A 10,766-nucleotide genomic window follows, 5' to 3' on the forward strand; every position below is an offset into this window, starting at 1 on the left:
CTCTTCACGACGGTAAACTAAACCAGAAGTCGGGAAAGCGCCCATTCCTGCTCCACAATCCAGCAGGGCCCCCCACAAGACACAGAAACAGCTTTTGACATCCCCAGCGTTTTGAAAGGGGAAAACTGTGACAAAAATACCGTATTTCACCTCTTGGCATGCTCTGTTTGGACAGAAGGCTGTAGCTTTTTTTGCTTCCTCATCTTTTTTTCAATTTTAAAATGCAGGAGACCCACTGGGCACCATCAGCAGTAAAAATCCTGAGGCTCTGTCTGACACCTCTCCACCCGTGTTCTGCTGGGCCCAGGGCTGGAGAACGTCAGTGGGGGCACCCGGCCACCACGACCCACCCAGGGAGCCCCAGCCCTGACGCACCAGCAGCCTCCCTCCCTGCTGCCACCCCTCTCCCGGCTCCAGCTGAAGAAGGCGCAGCACGAATTCAGCAGCAGACCAGAACTTTGGTCCCAAACATCCCGCTGGCCAGTTCTTTTTTCTTCAGGTGGCACCTAAACCCCTGAAGGTCCAAATCCCCTGCAACGCTCTGCGAGGCACCCGGCTCCTCCCGCGCAGACCAGGGTGGGCAGGAAGGAGGGAGCTGGTTCATTCACGCTCTTTGCTTTCTGTAATGAACCGCACCGGGGTATTTCCCGTTTGGCCTCAGCAATTCAGTAGACTGTGCCACCACACTGTCCCTGCCTTGGCACCGCAGAACAGGCCCAGCCGCGCTTTCCACAGAGGACAGCTCTATCGCGCCAGAGACCAGTGACGGGGCACCACATAACCCACGATCTCTGGAGGATGGCCAGTGCCTCTTGCCAAATCTCATCAAAAGCATCTTGCTAATCATTGCTATTTCATGGGCTTCCGGCTCAGAAGCAAGGAGGGGCTGAGAAAAAGATGGCTGAGGGAAGAAAACGCCAGAGCCCCAACACCCAGCTCCTGCCTGAAGTAACCAATGTTTTGCAGCCCCGCGGCCGCTCGGACTGCATGGAAGGAAATCTCAACTCCAAGAGTACCTGTCACTTCAGGGACACAAAGCCTGCTACCCAGAGAAGCATCACTGGAGGAGCGGTTGGCTGGACACCTCCAATCGCATTGCCAACAGCAGGGAGACCTTGCAGGGGGCTTCTGGCCACCAAGTCTACAGCCCTGGGCACAGCTTGGAGGTTTCAAGCGAAGAGAAGCTACTTGTGCCTGCTGTTAGGCCGGCCCCAGGCAGCCCGCGTTGCGCAGAGCAGAGCCCAACCCCGAGCAATCCCTCGGGCGCTTCCAGAGCTTGGCTCCATTGCTCAAACATCTGCAGTTCCAGGTGAAACCGCTGCGAGCTCACCATGAAGGGAGCTTTTCACGCAGGGCTGCACTGGCACCTGGGGAATTTCCAGGATCTCATGCAAACCTCCGGGACTTCCACGCCACTCAAAATAACGAGGAAGCAGTGGAGAGGCTGGTTAAAATAAGGTGACCAAGGGAAAAATCCGTGGCAGCAGACGCATGCCTCTACTGGCCAAGTCACTGGTTTCTGAAATAGCAGAGGGGCACGAGGTGTTGACGGCCCTCCCAGGGGCTGGGCGTCCTGCGTCAGCACGCAGCACACGTCCCGCTCCACGCACAACAGCGCGGCAAGCAACAGGCACAGGCTGGCAGCACAGCTGGTGCAACACCTCCTCTCCCCTCCGTGAGCCACGCGGTATTGCCACTGAACTCATCCTGCCAGTCCTCTTCCCGCATCAGCACGCCGAGAGGCAGCGCACACTCCTCTCCCACCGTCCTTACTCTTCGGCCAGTAACGCAACCCAACTGCTGGCAAGCTCCCCCACGCCGCCTCTCGCTCTGGCTGCGCTGCAGAACCAGCGTGATGCCTACAGGAGCTCATCCTGAGGAAGAGGACGGAGTTCAAAGCACTCACCTGCCTACACCTCCATCTGTCACCCTGCTTACACTCAGGACTCTCCAAGACTACAAACCCTGGCCGACAGAACCAGGCCTCCTCCACGCCAGTGCTCTGTGCTCCAGAAAGCAGCAAAACCAGAAGGATGAAAAGACGTTACAAAACGGAGACCAACCAGCCCTGCTTCTCCAGCACCAGAGCTCAGGTCTCCAGTACGACCCGCTCGCCAGGAGGTGCCAGGCCTCTGCCCCTAGGCGACACCTCGCTCCCCAGCTGTCCCAGCCCCCCACGTGGCAGGTACCCCCTCCGCGTCCCCACCCCGCAGCACGGCATCACCCCAGCGAAACACTCGGCTCAGACAAGGAGCTTCACCTCTCCTGTCCTTCCCATCCTCACAGAGGCCAACCGAAGCAGGACATCATGCATCTCCTGCGATCCCACAGGCCCGTGACCAACGCAAGTGGTAACCGCAGCGAGGAGGCAGGGGAACCGGACCCCCACCGCGCCGTCCGGAAGCGCAGCTGCTCACGTGACGCACAGGCACCGCATGACGCTCGGCCACCGACCAGGTTCAGACCTGCCAGGGTACCACAAACATATCACCCCAGCGGCCTCCCCACTCTCCACGGTGCCAGAACAGAAATCCCCCAGCAGGTGCGGAGCGCTGGGACAACAAGCAAGGCCTACGGCATGAGTTACTTCATCTACAACATGGACATCCTTCCCTGAGGCCTCCAGTGCAACCATGGCTGGAGCACTGCCGCCCGGGTAGGAAGGTGTTTCTGTACCAGAAAGCTGCGGGAACAAAGTGTAACGGCTTGTGAGTTATTCGGAAGGGGGGTGCGGGGGAACAGTGAAGTAATAAAGAACAAAATCTAAGGATGCAACAATGCTCTTGGAATTTAACAAACGTTATGATTTTCCATAATTAACCCCCACTTACAGTCTCTGCATGTGAACTGCGTGTTATCCCATTTCATACTCCAGCTGAGGCAAACACTTGGTGCCTTGCCCAAAGCCAGCGTCAGAGCTAAAATGGATCTTTTGACTTCCAAACAAGCTCACAGCGTTAAGCTGCTTTTAACTGTCTCTACGGAAGATGAAAAACAACAAGAAGAAAGGAACCGGGGAAGGAACTATGTAAGACTAAAAGGGACAAAATTAACAGGAGAAAATTAAAGAGGAGAAATTTAGGCTCTGACATCCAAAGGAGCTTTTGAGGAGCAAACGCCCGGTGCTGCAGACCCATCTCCCAGAGGAAAGGCCGGAGCTCCCGTTCCCCAAAGCTGGAGGTGAAGGCGCTGCCTGCAGCACCCTGGGGACACGGTGGGACCCGCCGGACACCCACGCCTCCAGCGGCCGGGCCCATCACCGCCCGGGGAACCTGCCATCCCCAGCCCCGCTCCCGGCCAGCGCCGGAGGTGCCGGCTCAGCCCCACAGGCCGTGGCCGCCCTGCTCCTCGGCGGAGCTGCGCGGAAGCCACGGTCGGCTCACGGCCGGCTCTCCCAGCCCGTGACACGCTGGCGGCCGGGCGCCTGGCGTTACACACCAACAAAGCAGAAGGTTAATTCGAAACTCGCAGCCCCGCTGCTGCGCTTGTCTCTCCTCGCCCTCCCTCCCGTTCTCCTTTTTGTGCAAAGCCTGACATCTACAGTTCTGTCTGGCACAGTCAGGGGCTGCCGATGGGAACCGCGCACAAGGACAAGGACAGCGGGGACGCGGTGGCCAGCCAGGCCGCACTCCCGGGCAGTCCCCGGCTGCTGGGCCGGCCACGCTCGCTCACAGGCACAAAGCCACCTCGGCCCGGTCAGGGGACACGCGCCGGGAACAAAGACCATCGCGGGGACGCTGCCCAGCGGGACCACTCCTCTGCGGGCTCTGAAGGACCAGCGGCCACCGCACATGGCCGACACTCATCTGAGACCAGCTCCCGCCGCTGCGCATCGACATCTAGCGCTGTCAAACAGAGCAAGCCTAAGGAACCACGGCCGCGTGGCATCACCTCCGCGGCCGTACTGCCGGAGCTCACCGCCCCCCAGCGCTCCAGGGGCAGCTATGCTGCTCTGCGTCCAGAGGCGCCCCAGCTCCTGCGACGCAAGAGGTACAGGTGAAACGCACGCATGGGTGCATGCAGCCTGAATCCAGAACATCCTCACACTGCAGGAGCAGCTCTCGTTAGCAGATCCCGCAACTCTCAAACGCGTGTCTCGGACACTAACCAGCTCTATACTGCACGCGCTGCTGCTCAGCCTTCCGAACAAACCTCCAGGCCAGCTAGCGTGTTCTTCCATTACACCGTATCTCACCAAAAATACCCTGGGAACCAACCCCCAGGCTCTGCGTTATCCCAAACAACGTGCACCTGACCACAACTCAGCCCCAACAACGTGCACCTGACTGCAGCCCAGCTGGCCCTGCCTCTGCGCCCCCCTCGCCTCCCCCTTCTTCGCTGAACTTTCTCACAACAAGAAAGACAGACCAAAAACCCCCGAGCCCGTCACCAGATGTCACAGACGTTCAGGAAACCCAGCAATCTGACCTAGCAGGATCAAGCAACACATCATCGCGATGTTACTATCAACACCGACGTACGTGGTCTGAATTCCTCGCTGAGCATCAGTCTGTTTGCGCACACCAGTCAGGGGCAGTGCGGCGAAAGGAGGGTTAAAACTCCTGCTACCCAACAAGCCAACCAGCCATCTTGGAGCAAGGCTACCACCGGCCAGGGAAGCGGAGGCAAACGCGAGGCTGCGGGGTGCTCCGCTGCCGGGGACCCGAGGGGTTGGGAGCAGCTCCCAGAGCACGTCTGCTCCCTTCCTCCCCGAGGAGGGACCCTCTCTCCACAGGCTTGGGCCGTCCAAACATCTACCGAGAGCCAACATCCTGCAGGCCCCGCAGGCTCCACTTTCCCAGATATCAGGGCGGGGGGAGGACGGGAAAAAACCTTTTACAAGAACTGCCATGCACATCGTCCGCTGCAGCGTCACACCGAGCGAAGGAACCCGCGCAGCTCAGCCCTCGCCAGATTGAGGACTCCAAAGCCCGGGCACTACAGGGCCGGCGCCCTCCTGCTCCCCAGCAGCACGCACCGTGCAGCTGAAAACACTGGGAAATGTTTGTTTTCTGGGGAGGAAAAAACCACAAAACATTGCTGCTCTGCTTTGCCTTTTATTAGGAAGAGGCATGTTTGGCACTTGTGACATAATGAAATTACAATCAACAGCTAAGCGCCTTTCTCCCAGCAGCAAACTCAAGGGCAAAGCAGGGCGGCTGCAGCCCACCAGCGGCAGGGCCCCTCGGCACGCGCCGAGGACTGGGACACGCCAGGAGGCACCCGCCAGCTGTGGCCTGCATGGCCTTTGTCACACATTGCCCTTCCTGACACCCCCCAGCCAAAAAATAATTTCAGATGGGAATGAACTTTAAACTGTGTTCAGAGCCCGCCTCCGGAAACACGGGCACAGCGCACACCTGGCGCAGAATGCCACCGGTGTTGCTGTGGAGATGAACACCACCTCCTGCTCCGACAGATGGACGCGGCGGGCCAAGCCAGCGAGGACGCGCCAGAAAGCGCTCGCTCCTCACTGGCGCGGCGGGACACGAGCGAGGCCGCAGCACCCACGGGGGGAAGGAGGGACGCCGACCGGAGCAGGCTGGCACGGCCTGTTCCCCCACCGCAGCCACGGGGCAGGAGCACGCCGAGGGGTCCCGCTCCGGTGGGATCCCCAACCCAGCGGCGAGGACCTCTGCCTCCCCGGCTGCCGGCAGTGAGGGAAGCCCGACTCATCCACCCCCTTTTTTTTTTTTTTTAAAAAAAAAAAAACTCGCTGGAATTTATCTATTTCTCCAATCCCTGCCTACACACAAACCCAACCTCGGGAGCAAAGAAAAATGCATGAATCGCAGATCAGAGACAAAGCAGGAGGCGGGACGGCGGCCCTGCTCCCTCCTGCCCTCACCTCACCCCACAGCGCGAGGCAGTTATATTTAGGTACCGCCACGGTCTGCGGTGCCGCGGCCCCCCTCGGGCACGGCGCAGAATGCAGATTTTCCAGACAACAGACCACAACAGCTCCGTCAAAACCATTAGAGGCTGCGGCGCTCAGGCCTGCGCACAGATGTTTTGATTCCCACTCTCCTGCCACGACAGCCCTCGCAGCCCCGTCGCCGCCACGCACCGGACACCCAGCCCGAATTTCAGCTCGCGAGGGAGGGAGGGTGAAGGGCAGCCCCACTCCCCACTGGAGGAGCTCCCCTCTCCGGTCTCTCCCCCGGGATGGGGGGGCCAGCCTCGCCCAGGGGCTCCCAGAGGGGCACGGGGGGCTGCCCCACCATGAGGAAACAGAAGCCGCACAGAAGGAGGGCAGCCCCCATGGGCACCCTGTTCCGGCCCCAGGGCCCTCTCCCAGGGCAAAGCCCCCCGCGGTCGGTCGGTCCCAAGGGGTCACAGGACAGGTGCAGCCCCACGAGCGGCGCGGGGGTCCCGCACGTGGCCGCGCTGGAGCAAGCAGGTGGGACTCAGCTTTGCTCACGGCCCAGCTCTCCCACCGGCCGGACGTGCCTGCCGGCACACGGCCCCCAAAGCCACACAAAGGCCGAACCCCGGCCACGCTATGGCGAAGGGAAGCAAGGAGCCGTGAAACGCTGGGCCTCTTCCCAGCCCGTCCCTCCTGAACCGCACCGATCCCTCCAGCGCAAATGCATCTCCGGCTCCGGCACAGCATCAGAGCCGGCGTGCACGCCAGCACCTACGGGAAGACAGTCGCTGAAAACTCTCCTACCGCAGACGAGCGAGCCTGACACCAGCGAGGGAAACGCTCACGCGAGGGAGTCCAGCCCCGGCAGAACACAGTGTGTCAATAAAGTTGATGTAAAAGCCCGCTAGTCGTTTTTCAGCTCCTCCGTGCGACATTTTTTTATTATTACTGTTATTATTTTGGAAAGTGGAAGCAAGCGTCCACGGCGGGGCTGGCACGGCCAGCCATACGTCCATCTGCGCAGGATGCAGCGATCCCTGCTGAAGCCGTTCAGCCGCCGGCCAGGCCCAGAGTAAATCCGCTCCTCGCGCAGCTCCCGGCCTCCGGCGCGACACCGACGGCACCGGGGCGGGGGTCACGGCAGAGAGATGAAAGCGGGACACGTGCCTCTGCTTTTGTCAACACGGCGGCCGCCGGGCCCTGGTTTGACAGCGGCCCCGACAAGGCCGGGCCGAGGTGCGGGGCACGCAGGGCCCCCCGCGCCGCCCCCCCTGCCCCCGCAGCACCTCGGCCCGGCCCTGCGGGAACAAAAGGCGGCGCGGGGCGGCGGGAGGGCACGGGCTCCCGCAGCTGGGGCCGGCGCTGGGAGCGGGAGAGGGGCCGCAGCCGGCTCCCCGCTGCCCACTGCTCCCGAGCGACCGCGCCGAAAAGGAGAAGAAGGGGCGGAAGAGCAGGCAAGCAGAGCCGAGGCCCTGCGTCCAGCGCCGAGCTGCTCTCCCCTCTAACGCGCCTTTTGTTTGCTTTTGTTTCTGGCCCAGGGCGGCCTGCGGAGCGGGACGCGGGCGGAGGGCAGCTCGGGAGCTGGGTCCCCGCACAGAGGCCGGCGCGGGCGGAGAGCCCCGGGCCCGGGGGCCGAGCCGGGGGCCGGTGCTGCACTGCGGGGGTCGGGGGCCCGGGCCGCCCCGCCGCACAGCCCCCCCGGCCTCCACCGCCGCTGCAGCCGAAAAGCCACGCTCGTCTCGGCTTAACGCCGGGCCAGACCGCGCTCCCTAACGAGGGAGCATTACAATCGGCTTGTAATACTGAATTTTTAATGCTGCCGAGGGCTCCGTTACATCATAGAGGGGGCGAGGGGAGCAGAGTGGGGCGGCCTGCTCCCCCGGCCCCCCGCCGCCCCTCGCGCCCCCTGACCCGCCGCTTACCGCCTGCGCCGCGCTCGGCGCCCATCGGAGCTCCTGCCCGGCCCGGAGGGCTGCGCAAACTTTCCTGGAGCGCGTGGAGGGGTGATGCCAAAACGCTCGCTCTCCTCTCCGCCAGAGCTCGGCCGGGAAACGACGGAAAAGCAAAGTTCACCAGCATGTTAACCGCATGCTCTCGTATGTTCCCGCACACGCAGTCCGCGCTGCTCCTCTCGGTAATACCCCAAGACTGTAAATCTATAACCACCGCAATGATTTAGTGATTAAAAACATGATAACATATTGTGTAACTGCAAACCACAGAATCCCTGCCAACTCTCCTCCAAGATACAGGAACAAAAATACAGAAAATGTGTTGCTCGCAGCAGTCTTCCTAAGCTCAACGCAAAGATTTTCATAATAATAATAATAATGAAAAAAAACCCTAGACATCAGAAAAAGGCAGGACGCGATGCAAGGCTGGAAAAAAATTTAAAAGACAAGAGTTTTAAACACAATTCTTGCTCTAACAAATTACAATCTAAACATGCCTCTCTTTTTTTTCTCTTTTTAAGTTTGTCGTAACTGGAATAACTGGTCTTGTGTGATGTCTTGCATATTCAAAGTGCTTTGTAATAGGATACGGAGACCAAACCTTATTTGCCTAAACTCAATGGGTTTTATTTTTTCCCCTCTCTCCCCCCCCCCCCCCATTTCTTTCCCTTTTATTTTTGCTCCTCACCCCCTTCTCCCCTTACGGGGGAGGGGTGCGGGGGGAGGCAAAAGGAAGAGAGGGCTTTAAGCTGTAGAGAAAATACCTGAAAGGGGAGGCTGCTATTTGTAATATGGCAAGGAAGGCCAAATATTTTATATATATATATTTTTTTTTTTTTTTTAAAGGCAGCTGCGGGAGTTTTGGCCTCTAAGCAGCCAACTTGACCCCGTTCTCTCTACTCTCTTATTTCCCCCGTCACAGGATTCCTGCACCTTCAGTTGGATTCGAACTCAATGTGACCCTAAGGAGGGAGTCACCGAAAATTGCTCCATATTAAACAGGAGCAAGAAGAGGAGAAGGACAGACAGACGGCCGAGGAAGGGGCGCGTATACGTTACACATCCGCACAAAGTACGGGACGTACCGAGAGCAGCTTCAAGCGCAGCTTGAAAGAGAAACGGACCTCTTTGCGGAATTAAAAAATATTAAAAAAAAAAAAAAAAAAAGTAGGGGGCAGGGAGTTTAGCAATTTAAAAGAAAACTCCGCAACGCGAATGACACGAAACTCCCCAAGCAAGCCGGCGGTGCGCGCCCCGCGCAGAGCCCCGTCCGCCGCGCAGGCTCCGCGCAGCGGCCGGCCGCCCGCCAGCCAGCAGCGCGGCGCGCCCCGGGGAGCCGGCGGGGGAGCACACCGGGCAGCGCTCAGATCCGCGCCGTGCGATTCGGCGCTAAGTAATTACAAACTGAAACTGAGCCGGGGATCGGCCCGCGGCAGCGGCCGCTACCTTCCCCTCTCCCATCCCCCTGCCCGCGATCTTCCCGGAGCCGGCCCGCCCGCGGAAAACAAAAATCCCCCGTGACGGCGGCCGGCGAGGCCGCTGCGGGCACGGCCCGGCGCGGGCAGCTCGGGGCGCTGCACCTCTCCCCACCCCCCCCCTTTGTTTTCCGGCGCGGGGCACCCGCGGGGCCCGCCCGAGCGGGGTCCCGGGAGGCGCCGGCTCCGCGGGGCCGGGCCGCTCGCCCCCGCCGCTCGGTGCCCGCGGAGCCCCCGCCGGCCCCGCCGCGCACAAAGCCGGGCAGCGCCGCGCCGCTCCGCGCCCCGCGGCCATGGCCGGCGGGCGGGGCGGGGGCTCCGCGGGAGCGCAGCGGCCCCCGCGGCGCCGGCACCTGCGCGTCCCCGGCGGCGGGCGGCGGGGCTCCGGGACGGCGAGCGGCACAAAGTTTGCTGGGGGATCCGGGGCGGTGGGTGGGAGCGGGCGGGAGGGGGGGGGGGGGCCGGACCAGCCCCATGCAAAGCAGCCCGGGCGCCCCGAGCAGGAGGAGCCCGAGCGGGGGGACAGGGTGGAAAAGTTGCCACTTACGCGGTCGCTGCTCCGGCGGCGGCGGCGCTTTTAATCCCGGGCGGCGGCGCGGGGGCTACAGATCCCATGCAGGCTGCGGCGGCTGCGGCGGCAGGAGCGCGCTCCGCGGACGGGCCCGGGGCAGCAGCGGCAGCAGCGGGAGCCGGGGGCAGCAGCCGGAGCCGAGCGGGAGCCGCCGCCGCCGCCGCCGCTGCCCAGCAGCAGCATCGTTGTCGGGGAGTTTGCAGCCCCCCGGAGAGAGGGGGCCGCGGGCGGCGGCAGCAGCAGCGGCGGCGGTCGGGTCGGGGCGGAGCGGCGCGGAGCGGAGCGGGCGGCGGGGCTGGCGGTCGCCGGAGCAGGAAGCGCCCGGACTCAGATCTGATGATTGGGAAGAAAAAAAACTCTTTGGATCTTTATTCTGCTAATTAGTTTCCTGCAAAAAATGGCTGATTAGTGCAGTGCGCATGTGCCTCATTACCCAGGCACGACGGGAAGGGCTAATTAGCCACCTTCTGGATCAATAAGATTCAGCCCAGGCGGCGGGGGAGGGAGCGAGCGAGCAGGAGCGGGCGGGGGGAGCGCGGCGGCGGCGCGGCACCGAAACTTGGGGCAAGCGGCCGGCCCCCAGCCCGCGGCGGGGGGGCCCCGCTCCGCGCCCTGCCGCGCAGCGCCGCGCCGGGGAGGGGGCGCGCGGGCCGGCGGGCGGCTCCACACCGCTCCGCTCCGCGGCGGCGGGGTGCTCCGCGGGGCCACCTGCCCCCGCGCCCCGGGCGGGGCCGCGCCGCCCCGCGCAGGGCAGGGCCGGGCCGGGCCGGGCCGACCCCCGCCGCCGAAGTTTCCCCGGGAGGAGCCGGGAAAGTTGCGGCCGGCAGCGAGCGCAAGTTTGTGCCGCGCCGCCCCGCCGGCCCCAGCGCGGGCGCGGAGCATCCCCGCGGCAAACCCGCGGC

The 10,766-nt window shown here is 62.6% G+C and overlaps 2 protein-coding genes across 2 annotated transcripts in view; both read right to left on the reverse strand.

Moving 5' to 3' along the window:
- ZFHX3 (zinc finger homeobox 3) overlaps positions 1–10,449 on the reverse strand; it is a 154,429-nt gene extending 143,980 nt beyond the window's left edge. The window contains exon 1 of the mRNA XM_086757796.1: positions 9,841–10,449. The gene's annotated coding sequence lies outside the window, so the exon portion shown is untranslated. The remainder of the gene's footprint in view (positions 1–9,840) is intronic.
- Positions 6,775–8,954, reverse strand: LOC147599027 (uncharacterized). The gene is made up of 3 exons (XM_086757798.1): positions 8,904–8,954; positions 7,789–8,022; positions 6,775–7,635 (listed from the first exon to the last, which is right to left on the reverse strand). Exons 2-3 carry the CDS (start codon positions 7,943–7,945, stop codon positions 6,917–6,919), a joined length of 876 nt encoding a protein of 291 aa, XP_086613924.1. The 5' UTR covers positions 7,946–8,022; positions 8,904–8,954; the 3' UTR covers positions 6,775–6,916.
- Positions 10,450–10,766: the final 317 nt, after the last annotated feature.

This window comes from Chlamydotis macqueenii, chromosome 13 (assembly GCF_036417535.1).
Source record: "Chlamydotis macqueenii isolate bChlMac1 chromosome 13, bChlMac1.mat, whole genome shotgun sequence".
Lineage (NCBI taxonomy): Eukaryota > Metazoa > Chordata > Aves > Otidiformes > Otididae > Chlamydotis > Chlamydotis macqueenii.